This window comes from Trematomus bernacchii, unplaced genomic scaffold (genome assembly GCF_902827165.1).
Source record: "Trematomus bernacchii unplaced genomic scaffold, fTreBer1.1, whole genome shotgun sequence".
Lineage (NCBI taxonomy): Eukaryota > Metazoa > Chordata > Actinopteri > Perciformes > Nototheniidae > Trematomus > Trematomus bernacchii.
Window position 1 is genome coordinate 257,305 of NW_022987720.1, and position 19,902 is coordinate 277,206.

Genomic DNA, 19,902 nt, shown 5'->3' on the forward strand with positions numbered 1-19,902 from the left:
TTCTTCTAAGGATCTGATGAAGAATAAATTAAACTGGGTCAAATGCCAAAATGGTCTGGTTTGACTGTTTTGTTTGATATGGACACATTTGTTTTTCACATATAACATGTTGTGAGTCACAGCCAGTCTCCTTTATTGACTGTCTGTTTGGGAATCAGTGACATCATCCCCTCCTGTTGTGACTACAGTTTCCTGTCAGCAGGGGTCATAAGTGCACTGCAGGCCGCACAACCGTATTGTCTTGATTTGTATTTTTTCAATATGCAATGCAGATACAAAGAAACATGCATTGTCATAGTACGAAATAATATAACATTATAAATAAACGTACTTGAACGTATTACTAGTATAACACATATTTATTGATAAATTGGCAGAAATAAATAACGACAATGTTAATGCAAATTCATTTAGTATCCTTTGATAGTGAATTTCTGTGATATTATTATTAATTATTATTATTATTCAAAAACAATAATTAATTAATTGTCAGAGCTGCATACAGCAAAACAAAGAAAACATGTTGTAAGAGGTATACAATAAAACATTCTATACAAATACTGGTGGTGGAAAAGATACAGTATTCATCCAAGTACTGTTCTTGTACTACAAGTATACTTGTACAACTTTGGGATGCTTACTTATTTCTATATTTTGCTACTTTATACTTTGTACTTACATTACACAGTGCATTTACTCTGCTGCATTTGAATTACTTACTTTTGAAGATTATTAACTTTAATTTTAGTAAGCTTTTATATGCATCATATTTGCTTTAAATAGTGTATTTTATTTATTTATATACTGTAGTCTTTTTTATTTTAATTATATGATGTGAACATTTCCTCCATCCCTGACAAACCCATCATTATTTATCCATTAATTTTTCTAAATTGATTATACAGTATGTTTTGGTGTCCAATGGGCTCATTTCCCCAACAGGAAACATGGCTGGTAAGTGAATTACAGAAGCGCGAGGCCATTGGCTCGAGCTCTTCGATCTGCCGCCCAGCGCGTGACAGCCAACGAAGCCCCAGTAAACACACTGACCTGACGGCCGCTGCTGCGCGTGCTGCTGTTGTTGCTCTGTCTTCTTGTCACGGGAGGATATTCTGCGGAGTGCACCTGGCTGTCTGATGGAGACCAGACAACAAGGTGAGTGTTTGTCGCTCCATGTTGCGCTCAGCTCTTTATTCCAAGGCGAAACTTTAAAAACAGTCGCTGCGTCTCTTGGTTGTTTGCTGTTGGTGTGATAGTGAGGCTGCGCTCGCTGGACACGCCACTCTTTGGAGGTTTAAAGGAGCGGAATTATGAAAAAATAAAATAAGGGACAAGTCTAAAAAAATGTCGCGACACTTTTGGAGCGATTATTTATGTACATGCACTTTTAAATAACCATTTAATGACGTATAAACTGGCATGTAGCATGTCTAGTTCAGTTTCAATGTTGATTAACAAACGTGCCATTCATATGCTGCTTTCAAGGTCAGCTCTTTCTGTAGGGCTGGATAAGGAAGCAAATATCAAAAGTACAGTTGGCCAGTGTGCTGTAGGTTTGTGGTACTGTTTATTCAAGACTTCATGGAAACTCTATACCAAAGTAAGTCTTGCAGCTGGATACTGTTTCCTGTCTCAGATGCTTACTGGTTCTCTAGTCTAATGCACAAGTTTTCAGGAATTTCTGGTATTTGTAGTAAATCCAATTTACCAATTTACTATGTATCCCTAAATCAATGAAGTGTCCTGGACTACACACCTGCATCTTTGCTCGCTGTGAACCATGCACAACTATGTGAAGGGTGTTTATAGTAATATCATCTTTGAAGGAAATGTAACCCTTTTATGATATTGGAGTTTATCATAGTGGCATTAATATAGAGTGTGGTACTTGTGCTATTGTAGCTACTGCTGAACATGTCAGGTGTTGCGAATTCTTCTGATATCTGCACAGGAATTATTTCCATACTCCAGATTTACATCCAAACTCAACCTCATATGCAAACGTTTGACATAAGTGGTAGCTTCACTGTTTTTCAGGCATGTTGCTGTTTTACTTAGGAATAGGAGTAGTCAAGTAGGGCAATGACTCCCACATCCGTGAAGTGGGATAAAGGTAGTGTTTGCTTTTGCAGGTAGTTTATTGCACTCCTTTGCATAGCAGGTATACTTGTTGTGTGGCTACCTGGGGGCATTGTGTCCGGAGTTGGAGGCTGGAGCAAGGCAAAACACTTTCACATTTCCCATGAAACTTTAATAACATAACTTCCATCTATAAGGGAATGATGGACTCTAAAAACACCCCATATGTTTTTTATCCAATACATTTACAGTAGAGGTCTTAAATATGGACGGAAACATAGGTTTACATGTATGTGCAGTATTGTTGCTGTTTGGCCATAATGCAACTTGGCCTCCAGTTTAACATCAATTGATTTTGCAGCCATATGACCATCCCCAGGCCTCTGATTTAGCATAGCCACATGACCAGGGGGGCAAATGAGAGTCTTGTGACCAGGGGTATTCAGCCCCAGACAAAAGCAAAGGGGGGAGAGTAACTAATAAGAGAGTAAAGAAGGGGAGTGTATCAATGTTTATCCAATAGTAAAGAAGGGGAGTGTATCAATGTTTATCCAATGTTCTGTGACTGTGCTATATGAGCTAAAAAATGGTTCATCACCTGCTTTGACCTGCTAAAATAATGCTTAATTATCAGTAGTGTTTGACTACATGTGGCCTACTGATATTAGTTTAAAAGATCATATTTCTTCCACCATTCATGTTCATGTGTTACTCTGAAATCTGTGACCTTTTCTTCCCTGAAAGCGTGTCTGAGCAGCCTAAATGCGGAAGTTAAAAAGAAGGAAATCATTGTTAGTGCAAATGCAATAACGCTGGTCTTCTTCCTCCTGTAGTGCTGGAGTATGGTGTAATGAGATGTCATCATCAACCAGAGAACAAGCGGATATTCCTGCTTAATTGTTACAAATGATCTCATTGTCATCTCTGTGGTACAGATTTCTCCCTGGCCTGTTTTTTTAAATAGCAGGAATCTGTTCAATCTTGTTCTAACAGCTTCAAGATCCGTGCCACTAAGGGTCAAACGTCAGACTTCCTGTTTCTGAGTCAGATAAGCTGCCAGTAACGAAACAGACCTCTCTGTTATCAAGTTACTGACAGGGCTGGGATGGACACTGGAGAAGCACCAAACCCCTTAAGACGGTCGATGTGTGTGTGTTTGTGCGTGTGTGTTTAACCCGTTGTCTTGTCTCCTCTCGCCCTGCTGCCTTGCTCCGCGGCAGAGTTGTACTCTGATGTTCTGAATGGAGCAGTGGTGGACTGGGGCAGCATGGGTCCTGGAGAGGAATGGGTTAACTCGGCCACACAGGAGGAAGAGCAGGGTAAGACTCAACTCTCCAAAATAAAACACAGAACGTGAATCCACACTGAATCACAGGGTGGGTGTGAGTCGACCCGAAAGTTATAGCATCACAAGGTTTCCCTCGTCTCAAGCCAATGGGATTTTTCCATTGGAGTTTGAAATTTAGCAGAAAAAAGGATCTGTGGCAAACTTGATTATGATAATGATGGCTATTTTATAAGAGTAGATGCATAAATGCAATATCTAGAAGTGAAAAGCTAACGTTAGGCTACAAAGGAACTACATCACGGTCACATGACTTCACATCACCACCCCTAAGACGGATTTGTGCCAGCGTGATGACGTTTAGTGGTTTATTTAATAAGTTGTCGTGGTTTTAATAACGCATAGAAGCTTTAGACATTCACAAGTGGGGTGTTAAGTGACATATTTTATGTTGTAGAAAAGACTCTTGTTTCATCTAACCATAACTCATTCAAAAAACATTGACTTTGAGACGAGGGAAGCTGGAAGTATTAAAATGCTATCTCATTTTCTTGGGTTAGGACTCATTCCTGCACCACTCTATTGCTGCTGCACACAGAGCACAACACAGGAAGTGGTGCCAAACCATGTGTGTTTTACCTGTGACATCACTGACTGGGTGTTTCAAAACCAAAGTGTTAACCTCTTTTTAATACTGAGATCAGTGTGACAGCAAGTTTCTTCCTCATGTGATTTAGTGTGGATTTGACTGATACTAGTCTGGAGAGTGAGTGAGTGTGGTCCTTAAGTATTACAATATTAAAACATATTTTCATAAATCAGAGGAAAAGTAATTTATGCTAGCCAGTGGTTGTTAATAAATGAAGATGGATTGACCCTTCTTGAGTGACTAAATGGTTTCAATTGGAACTACTGTGAAGCAGGGCTATTATTAAATACCCTGGATGTTAATAATGTTGTAAAGAAAGCCCAATCATTTTCTAGAGCCCAAGGAGACAGATTAAAAACAGAATAGAGGGGTATCTGAATGTACAAAAACATGTTTGTACTGTATCTGTGGGCACTAAAGATGATTGTTTCCAGTAACAAATTATTAATGTGTTACTTTAACCAGAAGCTGAGACTTCCCTTTCAATGACACTTCCTGTTTTTTTTTGCCAGTTAAGCTAAAACATTGCTAAAAGAGCACTTTTCCGTTGCAAAATAAGATGAATAAAGCACTTTAGGTTGAATCTAAGATACTGTGTCTAACTGTAACTTTGCTCAGGTTTGAATCAGGGCACGTTAAACCCCTCTGGCGAGGAATCGGTTAAAAGAAAGTCGTATGATGACGACCTGGCTCCATTGGCCCAAAATGGTGAAAACCCGACAGAATGGGGTAATACTTCACCGTCAGGGGAGGATCAGTGGGGTCAGACATCAGCGTCCCACTCTGACACCTGGGTCATGTCCTCCTCTTGGGGTATGCAACTGGACAGCACAGGTGAAGAGGGATGTAGATTAGAGCCCGTAGAGTTAGAAAATGTTTTGCTTCACTAGTTGAACATTTACTTCTCCACATCCCTGACCCCTGTGGGAACCTGTAGGTCGAGCTATAGCTGCCACTGAAGACACCGAGGCCAAGTCGTCTGGGTTTGATCTGGGCATTTGGGGGCTTGAGCAGACTACAGGGATATCATGCTTCAGTTCTACACATTGTAGGGTTTTTATTGGCAAATTCAGGTAGACTTCATCTACTACTTTTAGGTCAGCCAAGAATTAAAAAAAGGATTCAGTGTGGATCGAGCTTCAAACTGTTATGTTGGGCCTAAATAAACAAAAAGCACAGAACACATCATAATTAAACTACACCAATAAAAAATGGAAAACCCTTTAAATGTAAGACTTTATTTTTGGAGTCTGGTTAACATTTTCTGATAAGGCTGGCCTCAGTTCCTAAAGTCCTGGCATATTATGCATGTCTACTATGAAAAATGTACACAGGCGATTATATGGGTACGTTTGGAAGCAATACAGTTGGCAAGTTTGGAGAAGAATAATAAATACACTTAAAATCACAAGATACTCATTTAGCAGTGTGTGCCACGGTTGCCTTTCAAATGTTCCCTGTGAAACCTGACCATATCATTCTCATTGATCCTACCCCCACCCCCATTTAGTAGAGCGCTGAGTATCAGAGCTTACTTTGTATCTAACCGATGTTATGCAGTGAACCATGACTGGGATCATTAACTTCTTTCGGCATTCTTCACATTCCTGACAATTGGCGATGCTATGGCCATGTATCACGGTATCCTACAAATGACAGGGATGATCTCTGAAAACCAACGTTTAATTTTTTTGTGGTTTTATTTGAACGTGACCATATGATCTTCTTAACCTGTTTGTACTACTACATGTTTTCTAGATTAAAATATCCCTGCGCCATCCATTGATGTTGATAATATTAGAAGTAGCTTAAGCACTGTGCCTTTTTGTTTATATATTGACAAACTGTAATACCAATTTTCTATAAAGCCAAATGCCTTAATGTCATGTGGAATTTTCTACAGTATTTTTGGAACTACTATACGTTTAGTAAAAAGAAACCTGTCTTAGCTAAAAGAAAACCTGCGCTAGCCATGGAAAACGACGTTAGCTTCAAGACCACCTGTGCTAGCTAAAAGAAAACCTGCGTTAGCTTAAAAGAAACATGTGTTAGCCAAAAGAGTGTTAGTCTAAGGAAACCTGAGTTTGCTAAAAGAAAATCTGAGTTAGCTTAAAAGAAACGATCCTCCCTTAAAGAAAATATGTCTTAGCTTTTTAGTGTTTATGTTTTAGTGAATTAATAAAACTGTTAATGTTTAGTTGTCAGTTGCCTTCCTCCTATAATACTGACCTCAGACTGGTTTAAAGGTCTTCTCATGTGTGTGGTACCATTCAAAACAGACAGTGTGATCCGAGTTCTCCCTGCACTTTAACAGCTTCCATTTCCATCTAGCCACAGGGGGTTTCAAAATGTTGTTGTCCTGACGCTGTGATACAGAAATAACCCCCTACTATAGCGAGGCCTTGTACTCGTGTGTAGTGCTGCAATCTACACTTGTGTTTCTTTGTGTGTTTAGTGCTTGTGGTGCTGAGTCCATTTTAGTAGTGAGTGGACAAAGGTCGTTTTTGTACCAGTCTACACTAACCTTACACTTTTCCTCACCTGCCTTTTAATGCTGCCTCTTCAAGAGAGAGGACACCTCACAGAAGGTACAGTAATCCTTCTGTAAACAGTTCCACTACAAACACCAGTGACATCATAATTACCCACTTCTGTTTGCATCTCCTGGGCTGTGTGTACAGTGTGTCCTGCTGTTGCCTGGTGCTGTGTGGGACCCGTTTGTCCGGGTTTGCCTTCCACAAATATCCTGTAAAATGACAAGCTTGATCACACAGAAACGGTGAAAATTCTTCACACACCGCCTTGATTCGCTAATACAGAATATTGTCATGAAGGAAGAAATTAACTGTAACTTAATGATGGTTTAAGTTTTTTGCTGCGTCACATGTAAGAGTCAGCTGATGCAACTGAAAGTGTGAATCAGCTTCCTTCCTCTGCATGAAAGTTGCAAACATAGAGCATTTTTTTTGGAAGTGAATGTTGTGGTTTAGTTAAGGATCATCCAAAGAGTGTGTGTTCGTAACTGTTTTTTTTAGACTGCATGTAAAATAAAACAATACATATATTTAGCAGACATTTCATTTTTTAATTACAACTAAAAAGGAAATGCCAGGAAAGAATTGTCAAAGGGCCAGAGGTACTTTTTAGCAGGGCAGAATTGTGTTATAAGGCTAATAAGGTTTACCCATAAAGTACAAGGGTTATTTACTTGCAGAACTTCTCGAGCCCACAATTGCTCTTGGGAATATCGCGTAAATACTGTTTGAGCAGATGGGTATTCATCCCATGGTTTCAGAGTCATTTTATTGGAAGTGCCAAGGCAAAAACATACTTTAACTAAAATGTAGTTTCAACTCAAATCCAAGATTGCAACTTTTTAAGTCAATCTGTCCCCACTGCATCAACCGCATCTTGTTTGTGTGTGTCGCAGTCTGTAGTGTCCCACAGCATAATAATCCACATGAGTTAATCCAGATTAGAGTGCTGCAGCCTGCCGCCACAGATTGCATAACTGTCAGACACACGCATTCAGACATGAAGACAGACGGACATTTAGAATCAGACATAGAGGCTGTCGGACATTTAGCAAAATGGCAGATAGATTTTAGAAGAATCTAAGCAGATCATGTTCAATTTAAAGTTCAAGACAGTCAAACTCTTCATTGACAGCAATACGAATTATATTACATTAAATATCACAGTTACTTACAAGTGCATCCAAACAAGAACTTTCTGAATCTGATTCCAGGAGCAGATATAAATGATACAGAATATTTCAAAAAGACTGGAGAATGTTAGACTATGTGTTGTCTTTGTTTAGCTTGGGTTAAGTGCAATCTGTTCAGAAGTTGAACTGGTGACAGTTTTGAATAAAATAACAACTTTCAATCCCAGATGTTTCTCTGCCTTCTGCCTAGGGCTGTGCGATTATGGCAAAAATCATAATCACAATTATTTTGGTCAATAATTGACATCACGATTATTAAATATGATTATTCATTGACTTTGAAAACATCAATTTATTGAACTTTAAAAAAAATACAAATAATAATTTGAACAGTATCTGTTTAACTGTTCATTACCCTGAACGTATAATTCAACTGAAAAACCAATAAATAAAAGAAATGATACATTTATATTTACATTTAAATAAATAATATCAAAATAATAAATACCAATAAACAAGATCAACAAATATTTTGGAGCGCACTTCAACAAGCTAATAAACATATATAAATATGATAAATACAAATAAATTAGATCAAATATGTTGCAGTGCACTGTCACAACCTAGCAAAGCAAAATAATCGTTTTTTCCGATTATGTTGTTTTCGTAATTGTGGCAGGCCAAAATCGTAATTGCGATTAAAATACGATGAATTGCACAGCCCTACTTCTGCCTTTCCAGTTTGTGTCTCTGTCACTATTTTACAGAGGTTTTAATGTACATCTCACCGCTTGTGTATTGTTTTCAGGTTTTCTGGACTCGGAGCCACTGAGAGAAGCTGACGAAGACATGGCGTCAGAGATCGACCTAAACAACTGCCTCTTGACCGAGGAGGAGAGAGAGGAGATCCAGCAACAGCTCGCTAAAGTATGCTCACACTGGGCCATTCTCAAGCACACACTGAAGGACTGTTGAGAGTACAAAGACGGAAAGAGATGATTATCTGCTAAGTGACTCTTCGTCTGTTTGTGTTTCCAGCTGGAGGAGGAGATCAGTACGTTGCGGCAGGTCTTGTCTTCCAAAGAGAAGCAGCACGCAGAGCTCAAACAGAAACTTGGCGTAGGTTCTCTGAGCGAGCTCAGGAACAACTTAAGCAAAGGATGGCACGACATGCAGACCTCCACAGCGTAAGTCAATGTGTGTGTGCCACTTCAGAAAGAGGAAGAGTTTGCAGGATTTGATTTGAAGTGAAGGGGGGAATGTGTGTTTGTGTCTGCTGCAGCACATCAAATAATGGCTTCTCTGTTTGCTGTCAACATAGATGATATTTCAAAGACACACACACACACACACACACACACACACACACACACACACACACACACACACACACACACACACACAGACAGACAGAGCAGGGAGTTCTGTTTTTTAACAGCCAATAAAAGCTTACTTTAAAGTCTGTTATAAACGCAGATGTCACAAACCCAATTAAAAAGACATAAACCCCTGCTCCTAGCCATAGTGTTTTTGTAACAGACATCATAAACCTGATTAAAAACTTGTCAAATGGCCACACACTGCTAAAGGCTAACATTTAGCTGAACATGTCCTGACTATTGTTACGGTCAAACACCCACCAAATCAGTTAATAGTTAAAAAAAAAATGGTGTGCAGAGAAATAAAGGTATTTCCTCATCAGACCATTCGCTATGAGCTCGTGCACCAAGAGACAGAACAGAGCAAGGGGATATTCTCCAGAGGCCTCTCCTCTTATCCAGTTACATTTCAACCTGAAGATCACTTTACACTCAGTCGCCGTCCTCATCCATTATGGACCAGTGCGGCCGCGGGAGTGTAAGATGCTAAAGAAACTGGGTCCATGATGAAATGCAAATGAAAAGGTCAACACACCACCAGAACTTTAACAAAGAAAAGGGCAGCTCAATTTTATATAGACAGATAAGACCTGATTGGAAATATGGATTTAAATGCGTTGTTAGTTTGAAAAAGGGATGAAGGCCATCGTGTTAGAAAGGAAACCACTCAATGAAATACATTTGGTGATGATTAAGAAGATTTTGAAACAATTGATGTGGGTTTACTGCCTGTGATTTGGATAGTAATAATTACAAATGTTTGTAAATAGTCCAAATCTGCCTGTCAGTGCATGCAAGTGTGTAAGGAAGAGTTATGACATATTCTGTATCCATATCTTTTTCTTAGCTATAAGAAGACCTCGGAGACGATCTCCACAGCCGGACAGAAAACCTCCGTCGCGTTCACCACGCTGGGCAGCGCCATCACCAGGAAGTTCGGGGACATGAGGTACATAGTGATGTCATAACTGTATTACTTACAGAAAATCGTCCCTCAAATACTGATGACACAAGTTTCTTTAACTTTTACTTACCATTTTTTTATATTATATATATATATAAATATTGTACATTTATGTAGATAAATATTAGATATTTTAAATGTAATTCCAAAAAGGAGCAACTTTCACAAAACCCACTCTCCTCTGGGATAAATGAAGTATTCTGATTCTGATTGATGATTCCGTTTTTCTCTGAATTTAGTAAATTCTTTGACAGTTGCACTTAGCTGTACTCATCGTCTCACTCACTCAGAAAATGTGTCTTTTGCAGCAAAAAACACATGTTACTCATCACAAACTTCTTTGTATCCAAACGTATCATAACCCATCCTCAGTTCACTCAATGACTCATTTCTACTTTTATCCAATTCACAGACACTTTGTATTTGTGCCATCCATCCCTTTCCCTCTGAGATGTTTGACTCTTTGCTCGAACCAGCTCAGGGAGAATTGAGATTATGTAAACCCACAGTAAGCTGCTTTCTGTAGAGCTGAAGGGCCGGAGGCAGAGTCTGTCCTCCTCCTCCTCCTCACTTTCCCTCTCTTCTTCTGTCTCTTCTGTCAGAGACACTGAGAGTCAACACGAGTGTGTGAGCCAGCCTGCATTGTTCCGTGTGAAATAAATGGAGCATGTGTGTATGATGAAGAGAGAAAGCTTGTGCTTCTGTGTGACTTCCTGTCAGTATGTCGGTTCCTCATGCATCACTCGGGACATTTGTAGCTTTTCATTGTGTTTCATCATTTGGCTTTCCAGGCATAAGGCATAAATGTTTTACGGATGTGAGTTTTATTTCTTTCTTCTGTTGTATTTTTCAAGTTGAAGTCATTAATACAACACTTTGCAATCAAATGCAGACACTCAGACGTTTAAGGGCACAAGTGTAAAGCCATTACATCCACACATTTTGATCGTTATTACAGCGTAAAAGCATGACTTCTACTGTCAGGCTTTAAGGCACTTTAGATTCCTTCAGAAATGTAGATGTGACTGCACTTTTCTCATGTCTGCCCTATGAGGTAAATACATGCATTTTCTCTGATTAAACGGCGTGAATGTGCTGTACTACTCACTGTTGTGGCTAATCATCTAAATGAAGTGTAAGTAAAGGTCCCTCTTGAACTAAGTTAACAAAAAAACATTAGGTATTGTAGGAGCAAACGTTTTGATTTATCTTTTCATTTTATTTTGGGAGTCTGGAGAAACTGAAGAGAGTAAAAGCGTTTGATACCATTACTTTCACAACATCTGCTCATTCATTACAACAGAAGCAAGCATATTGTCTGTGTTGACTGTAACATGTTGACAGTGTTCACGCTGCAGAGACAGATGGGTAAGATCTGTGAACACCGTGTGCAGCGTGTTGTGTTGTTGGAGTATAAAGTGCAGAAAGGAACCAATGCATTATCTTTGGTTATTGCAGCATGGTTGGTCTAGAGTTACTGTTTCCTCGGAGGTACGTCCCTGAGGTTAATAGATCATGGTGTGCATAGTTTCTGCATGTTAGTATTTGCTGTGGGAAGTGTCCTCTTGCATGTCCTTTTGTCTCATCAAATATTCAACTGTCTTCCAACTGATTTTCAATCTTCTCAATGGATACAGCATATCAGCATCTGCGAATATACTGTATCTTTCTAAATATTTGTAATTTGTGTGCAGTCAAAAGTCAGATTTTCCACTCTTTAGATAGCGTTTCTGTCACTTTTCGCCTTTAACAACTAATTCTGACTCTTATTTCTTCTTCTGTGTGTGTGTGTGTGTGTGTGTGATCTCTCATAGATGTTTTTGGGATTGAGTAATAAAAATCAATCTGATATAGAGTTTCTTTGTGTGTGTTTACGATGATTACCTTTAGTAGAACATTTTAATCTTGTGAGCACATCTCTGTGCGTGTGAGATAAAGTATAGTGAAGTCCAATCAAGTTCCCCATGATGTTGTTTACTTCCCTCTTTTTAGAAATGTTCTACTAAAGTGAAAGAGTGTGACTGAAGGCCTTGTCGAGTATCGTTAAACATGTTTTCCTTCTCCCCCCCATGCTTCCCAAGGTCCAACTCCATAGGGTAAGCATCACACAGCTGATTATGTCACATTAGTTGCTCCTCGCTCAGGAGTCTTAACTCAATAGATCTCAGTGCGATCAGCTGACGGCGCTAACAGGTGGGACGGTCAGCTGAGTCTGCTGGAGTAAAGGCTGCTGCCGTGCAGAATCATCGCTAATTGATTTGAGTTTCTCTGATAAGCCCAAACAAACAGCCTCAATGTGAACTAGCTCTCACAAACTTTCCCAAGTTACAGGACAGTGCCAAAACTAGGTCAAAACATGAGACTGACCATGCAGGCTTTTCCCTTTTTGAGCTATTTAAAATGATTAATGAGCTGCAGCCCTTTGTGATAATACACCATAGATGTAATTTCTTTGTGTGTGCTCCGAGGTTCCAGCTGTTACCTACTAGACACAGGACGATTTCATAATAATAAAAACAATACATGACATTTGCCTAGGAGGTTTCAACATTCTCAATTATGTTTTACAGGCAAAGAAAAACAATAACATTGAATGTGATTATTCTAGCCAAACTTATTTAAAGGGGACCTATTATGCAAAATGCACTTTTGTACGTCTTTTAAACATGAATATGTGTCCCCGGTGTTCCAGGGAACTCACCAAGTGTCAGAAAACACAACCCTCTCTATTTTCCTCCATACCCAAATCTCTAAAAAAGGGGCTGCAACGGATCTGATAAAAACTGATCCAGATTTGAACACTGTCCTGACGTCAGGACGGTGGCGCTACGGCTATTGGGCCAACTCCACCAATCAGGAGGAGACAACCACGGCATTGCCGTTCGAAAGCGCTGGAGACGCTGTAGTACATATGCCAGGCCTGTAGATGGTGCTGTTCTCACAGAATCAACCCTTGCTAAAAACAGATCTAAATAATGTCAAATTGAGCAAAATGAGGCAAGTTTTATCCCGAAAATCATCAGGATATGCTTTAAACTCTTGAAATCAAGTTTTATTTGTAAAGGAAAAGATATTTGTGTAGGCTCACGGTCAAAGATATTTGTGAAATTGAAATCCAACAATCCTAAATAAGGTAATAATAAATCAAACCTACATACAATCATAATCGTACCCATGTATGAATAAAATTAAATTAAAAAATAAAAAGCAACAGTGTGTAAATCTGTTCTTTCTTACATGATAATTCCTGTATTTTTTAAATCAGGAATGATCAGATTCATTTTCTTCTTTTACAATAATAGCTTGATAGACAGCTTTCTCATGTGAGGATATGAACTATTATGTCGATATTGAAAATTCCCCACTACTTGTGAGCATTTTTTCATCATGATCTGTGCTTAAATCATATTTCTCCATTCCCTATTACCTACTGTAACTCTCCAGTGACACTAGTGTTCAGATGTCCTCTCCTCTCTCCATGTCATCCTCCAAGAGGCTCTGGGACTGACTAATGAGCACAATGTCAGAAGAAAGTGCTTAACGACAGTGATATCTCTATGTATCTCTGGTTTTGTGTGTGTGTGTGTGTGTGTGTGTGTGTATCCTGTGCTAATTATTAACTCCTCTCTCACCACGCTCTCTGGGGACAGCTACTCTTTCAGACACTCAATGAGCATGCCCACCATGAGGTAACCACTGCTGGCTTTGTGTGTTTGATCGAGAATCAATCTGTGTTTGTTTTTCCACTAATCGTTATGTTCCTCTACAGCACGGCGTAGTGCACTCCCAGTAAACTGTTTAATGTGTCCTTCCTTTGACATTTATTTAATGATATTAATCAGAAGAAACCCGGGGGAAAAATTGAATATCAGAGATGTTTTTTGCATTATATTTTTTTTACACCTATGACCTTTTTCCTGCATATTAGCACATGTATGCTATTACATTACATATTCAATGTATCCCAAGTGTATGTGTGAGAGCTGCCTATAAGCCATCATTGTCATACAATCTTTACATTTAAGCAAAATGTGTACTGTAGCTAATCGTTTTGTGCAGTTTAAAATAAATACAATAATGATTTAATTTTCTTCACAGAAACTCTCCCAGCTTCAAGTCTTTTGAGGAGAAAGTCGAGACTACAGTTTCTACTCTAAAGGTGAATACAAATGGTGTTTGTGTGTGAGCAAGAATTTGCATTAAGCGATAAAAAAAACATGTGTATTGATTCCACATTTCTAAGCTAGTATAAAAGAAACAAGCCTATTTATTATATTGTAACTGCATCTAATCGAGCTGAGCATTGGCTGTTCCTGGTCACAGTCACACTAACAGCATTTCAACTACCTGCTGATCTGTAGTAGTGCACTGTGAACGCCACACAGGGAAACATGTTGTTGCCTCTTAGTGTTGTAAAGTGTTAGTGAAGCAGAGAGAGGTACACACTGTAATCTGTGTGTGGAGGCCAGATTACACTCCTGACTCTCACAGTAAGCCTGCTGGTTATTTCTGATCACACTGATCCTGAGACAGTCTTAGCAGCAGCACCCTCTCTCCTTTATACTCTACAATAGCCACAGATAGGACCACGATCAGATATGAGATTTATTTTATAGTATTTTTCTCTTTTTATTGACTATATTATTATTATTATTATTATGATTATACAAACTACATATTTTTGATTATTAAATCTAGTATGATTCATTTTATTTATTTATTATATATTTTATTGCTTACTTTGTTTTATGTATGTATGGGTTTTTTCATGTCTTTAAATGTTTTCTTTGCCTATATGGAAGATGAGCATGGCAATACTATGTGTTGTTATTGTTGATAACTAATTTAATAATTAATAATGATAAATAATAAATAAATATAAAAAATGTGGAAAAAAATGTAATACTAAATTACTCAAGTTTTTTCTATTTTGGGACTTTCAGTTATAATATTGTTTCAAGGATAATGTCGTCCTCTTTAGAAAATCAAACACTTCTCTAAAACACAATTTAAACATATTTAGACAATTTAAAAACAAAAGGGACATTTCAGCGTAGATGATCTTTCAAAAAAGAGAAAGACCTCTTATCCCTTTAATGAGGGTGATAGTAGAAGTCTTTCACATTTCAACTTTAATATTGTGTATCTATCTTTTCCTGCTTTTTCCACAGACAAAGGTGGGCGGTGCAGAGACAGGGGGCAGCTTCGAGGAAGTCCTCTCCTCCGCAGCGAACGCCAGCTCTCAGGACACGCCCACTAACAACTTGACGGACGGCTCCGAGAGGCCGTGATAGAGCGGCACCGTAAAGGCTGGACTCAAAGACCAGGAACTGCTGTAGTGCAGAACGTATCTTCTAAATACTCTGACTGAAATGTTACAGAACACCTGTGTTAGATCCCTCGTGTTAGGATGCTTACAACCATGTTTGAGATGAAGCCTCCTAACACTAGATGCAACACTGAATGCTTGAAAGGAAGTTTAAGAAATGTCTTGTTTGGACCAAATGTACCCTAAATATTCCAAATAGGCAGTTGGCTGCCTTTATTTTTTAAAAGATCACAACAGCAAACCTACTGTAATGGAGGGCTAATAATAAACCCAGTGAGACCCTCAGATAATTCCACACATAACTCAACTCGGTTTAAAGGAAACATCCTTTGTAACAATCTAAAAGACATTATACATTTGACCAAGAGGTTAATGTCTTTGTTGAATTGCTCTTTCTATAGTGTGGTGCACTCAACCAATAGGAGTGTATTGCCAGCTCCATACCACAGACGTTGATCCAATGAGGTGAGACGCAGCTAAGCTTGTGAAAACAGCCAGTACAGTATCACAACTTTACTTCACTACACCTGTCGTACCAAAAACTACATTTTTAGGGTATTCATAGAAATAAGTAGTTGATAATAGTCTTTATGTTACATTTTCAAGTACCTTGTACTTTTTACTAAATGTTTTTAAATCTACATACAGTATAACCCACATTGATGGAATCCTGAAATCCTGGGTAAAACTAATTATTTGTAAACTTGTACAAATGACTTTTCAATACGACTAAAGATCTGAAATGTTGTTATGGCAACTAAAAATATATTTGATGGAATAACTTTGCAAATGCAGCCAGTTATAATGCTTTTTGAAAATAACAGCCTATTGTTCTACGCATAGCTGAATGCAAAATACTGACAGAGGCTTGCTAGAATATGAAGGTTGCGCAAAATTATATAAATCACTTATGCTGAGAATTATCTTCTTCACTCTAGCAGTTGAAAATTGACATTTTTAAACATTGTGTTGAACTGCTGTACATTAGTGCTGGATTCATACATGCATACACATGACATTTGACCCTGAAATGGTTTCTGTGGTCTTTTGCCTCTGTTACTGATGACAAAATAACATTAATACACCGATTTCTTTTAACTTCCTGGTGCAGGACAAACTGTTAAATGCTGCGAGATAACATAAAGTTTTACTGAGTATGTTAGGAAAAGGTTGGTGCCACAAAATGTTAAACATGTTTATTAATTTGTGTGTAAAAACATTGTTTTATTTTTAACTTTTCAAGTACCTGCATAACTTTGCCATCAAGTTTCAATATATATTCTCCGTTTCATGTTTCACTTATGTTTCATTTTGTTATTTTTTGCCGTGGTTTGAGAAGATCTCCGGGATCGTTTCATGTTTAATGAAATGTGTTCAATAATATTCATGTTAACGTTCATATATTGAAATACTGAGGTAATGCATGTTCTGATATTGGAACATAAACTACTGATCTGTGACATTCAGAAAACATTGTGTTTGACATCTGCATACAAATAATCACAAACTATTATAAACAACTGTTTTTATGGCTGATGGAATGATATTAAAGATTGTTTACCCAAACTAAAAACCACTCTGACTGTTTTTACACTAAAGACAGAAATGTGACCGAGAAAACCAAGATAAAACAAACCAAAAACAAAGTAGTTATGTGCAGCTAAAGTTCTATTAAATATACAAATTGACTTGAAATGACTTCCACGTCCGACCGCTTTTTTTCTCCTCCACAAGAAACAGTAAAATAACTGATTACTATTATTCTGTAAAAAGTTAGACTGCATCAGAAAATGTTTTCTTCTGTTAGATATTTTAAATGATAACCAATGATGTTATATACTGTATGCCGGATAAATGTATGGTATATGTCAAAATGGATTTGTCAATGGATTGGAAAAATAGAATAAAGCCTGAGATGATAAAACACTATCTGGGAGTTTATATAGCTCTTTAATAATTTTCCAACCCATTTGTTTGGACATTTCATTACATATTGATACGTTTTTGCTTTTTAATATTATCTGGCAGCTTTTGCATTTGTATTTTTCATTTGGTATTAATTATATATGGTGATGCTTTTCTAGGACAGTTTGGATTAAACAGATTTGAAAAAATAGCCGTATGCACAAAGTATATATTCAAATATCCTCATCCTCAGTGGTACTGCAGAAACATGCAGGTACGTGTCGTGTTTGTGCGTCTTTATACACATATTTTGTGTTACAGTATCTTCACTAAGGAAATGTTTGTATGTGTCAGAGTCAGGATGAGTGTGAAGATGCACCACCAGTCGTCTGCGAGTTCCCAGAGTCTTTTGCTTCATCCTTTTTACTCATGTGACTATCTCTCTCTTTATTCAAAGAGCTGAGGAGCTGGAGCACGTCTGGGTGTTGGAAACGACCTGAGAGAATAACAAATGTAAATATAAACAATGCAAGTAAAGGTAGCTTCAAAATCTGTAATATCTTATCTGAATTTTGCCTATTCATTCTGGTTACCCCCAGAAAATTCAAAAAAAGTATGGTGAACATTTCACATTTAGTTTGAATGAAAAGGTCATTTATGGTCAAACAGCTTTCCATTTTAAAGTGTAATCACAACTTTGGATTGTTGACTGTTGAGAAATCTAAAAACTGTTTCAAATATAATAAGAAAATTGCTTAGTTGCATATTTGTAAGCTAAATATGAAAGAAAAAATAAGCCTTCTCAGGTGCAAAAATGTGAGCAACTGAATTAATGAGATCCAGGGAAGAATAGAGACACAGATTTCAAAACTAACCTTCGGTGGAGTCGAAGAACTCCTGCAGTCTTCCTGGTGTTCCCTCCAGCTCCTCGTACTCGTGAGCCTGCAGGATCATCTCCAGGAGGTCAAACTCTTTCACCAACCTGGCCTCCGCACTGCTCTGGTTTTCATATTCCTGCAGAAAAACACAAGTGCAATATCCCACTGGTAGAATTATCTTTATAAAGGGACATGACTTCCTGCTATTAGGTATGAGGTTACTTGATATTCAACCAAAGCAGAAGCTTACCTCCCAGAGTCCATAAATCTCCTGTTTGAGTCCCTCCGGCAGAAGAGCTGAAATATGTTTCATCGCCTCCTGAGAGAGAAGTGAGATGGTGAAATTAGAGAGCCAAACACAGAAATTACTAATTTAATATAAGCCATCAATGTTTACTTAAAAATGCCATGGAAGCCTGAACAGACTATTCGTTTAGTAAAACAGAGGTGTTAAGATATGGGATACTGGTCACTTGCCTCTTCTCGCCTGTGTTTCTCAGCTTTACTGATGTTGTCTGATGGAGCGATATCTCCCACAATGCACTCTGCCATGTCATGAACCAGAGCCAGCTTTATACATCTAAAGACAGTAAGGGAAAAAGACAACAATATGTAGGTTATTTAAATATATACGGTTGATGAGCTGCTATATTCTACCTAGTATAATTAATGTCAATTTTTTAAATCTTTTTTAAGTTGCTTCCAGGTCTGGGTGTGAGCAGTGTGAATGAATCACCTGTTTTTATCCACTGTGGGGTCTGTGATGGTCATAGACATCATGGCCATGCGGTACATGTGGTCTGACACACTCTCAGGTTTCTGCACCTCCCTGTACACCCAGCCGGTCCGTGGGACCCTCTGCAGGGAACAACAACACAGAGGTAATAATGAGTTGCAAAGACAAGGGAGAACAACAACTAAAATATATGCCGAGTGATATTTTTTTCATCAGCGAAGCAAGACAGCTTCTGTTTGGAGATATTGTCTTCACTGAAAAAAAATAAAACATTCCAAAATACATACAAACATGTTTTGTATGACTGCACATATTCGAATAAAACATACATTTAACCACAAAAAAACACTTGCTGTAGCCAAGGGAGAGTGAATATGTTTTTGTATGATTGTAAACCTAATCTGTTAAGGTTTTGTACTGATGTTTTGATAACGATTGTATTTATTTGACCATACATTGACACATACAGGACACATAAGTTAACCTACAATTATTAATGTTATTCCTTCAGGTTGATAACAAGACAATGGTTTAATTTTCTTCTCAAGTCACAACATGTTTGTTTGTGTGGGTAGATGAATAAGGATAAGTTGCACTTTGGTAAGGACTAAAAAAAGCACTGCCTCACTGTATTAGCTCCAGTAGCACCAATACAATATTTTTGGAAGCCAGGCTTAAAATAACGTGTCGTTCATTTTTGACAAGGGGCCAAATCACCATACAAGTAACTTTGGGAAAGGTCTTACTTTTAGCTGTCCGATAAATTTCATGAATTGCAGCATATTGCTCATGCCGGTTGTTGTCTCTATGGTGGTCGCCATTACTGCCCGCTGACCCGGATACAAAGGATGGTGTTCTGCTGATGTAGTTGCTCCTTTCATCCACTAGGTGGCATCGTTACAACACAACAAACCTTAGTTGAAACTAAAAAGAGCCACCACACACAGTACTTACATCTGTGCCTGTTTATGGCATCTATTTATTCCAGGTATTTAATAGTTTGCAACTTGAATAAATGTTGTATTTTATAT

At 38.1% G+C, this 19,902-nt stretch overlaps 2 protein-coding genes across 4 annotated transcripts; one reads left to right on the forward strand and one right to left on the reverse strand.

Annotated features, from left to right (window-relative positions):
- Positions 1-1,012: 1,012 nt before the first annotated feature.
- On the forward strand, positions 1,013-16,925 carry tpd52l1 (tpd52 like 1). Of its 3 annotated transcripts, XM_034142911.1 has the most exons (7): positions 3,309-3,398; positions 8,489-8,607; positions 8,719-8,867; positions 9,907-10,008; positions 11,482-11,514; positions 12,105-12,119; positions 13,674-14,106. In XM_034142911.1, exons 1-7 carry the CDS (start codon positions 3,347-3,349, stop codon positions 13,714-13,716), a joined length of 513 nt encoding a protein of 170 aa, XP_033998802.1. In that variant the 5' UTR covers positions 3,309-3,346; the 3' UTR covers positions 13,717-14,106. The 3 variants fall into 3 exon arrangements, with proteins under 3 accessions (XP_033998801.1, XP_033998802.1, XP_033998800.1); XM_034142910.1 differs by lacking the exons at positions 3,309-3,398; positions 11,482-11,514; positions 12,105-12,119; positions 13,674-14,106 and adding exons at positions 1,013-1,155; positions 14,122-14,182; positions 15,195-16,925; XM_034142909.1 differs by lacking the exons at positions 11,482-11,514; positions 12,105-12,119; positions 13,674-14,106 and adding exons at positions 14,122-14,182; positions 15,195-16,925 and having other exon boundaries at positions 3,325-3,398.
- hddc2 (HD domain containing 2) lies at positions 16,534-19,739 on the reverse strand. The gene is made up of 6 exons (XM_034142908.1): positions 19,618-19,739; positions 18,872-18,993; positions 18,613-18,715; positions 18,386-18,454; positions 18,133-18,271; positions 16,534-17,753 (listed from the first exon to the last, which is right to left on the reverse strand). The coding sequence occupies exons 1-6, from the start codon at positions 19,690-19,692 to the stop codon at positions 17,614-17,616; spliced, it is 648 nt and encodes a 215-aa protein (XP_033998799.1). The 5' UTR covers positions 19,693-19,739; the 3' UTR covers positions 16,534-17,613.
- Between the last annotated feature and the right edge of the window lie 163 nt (positions 19,740-19,902).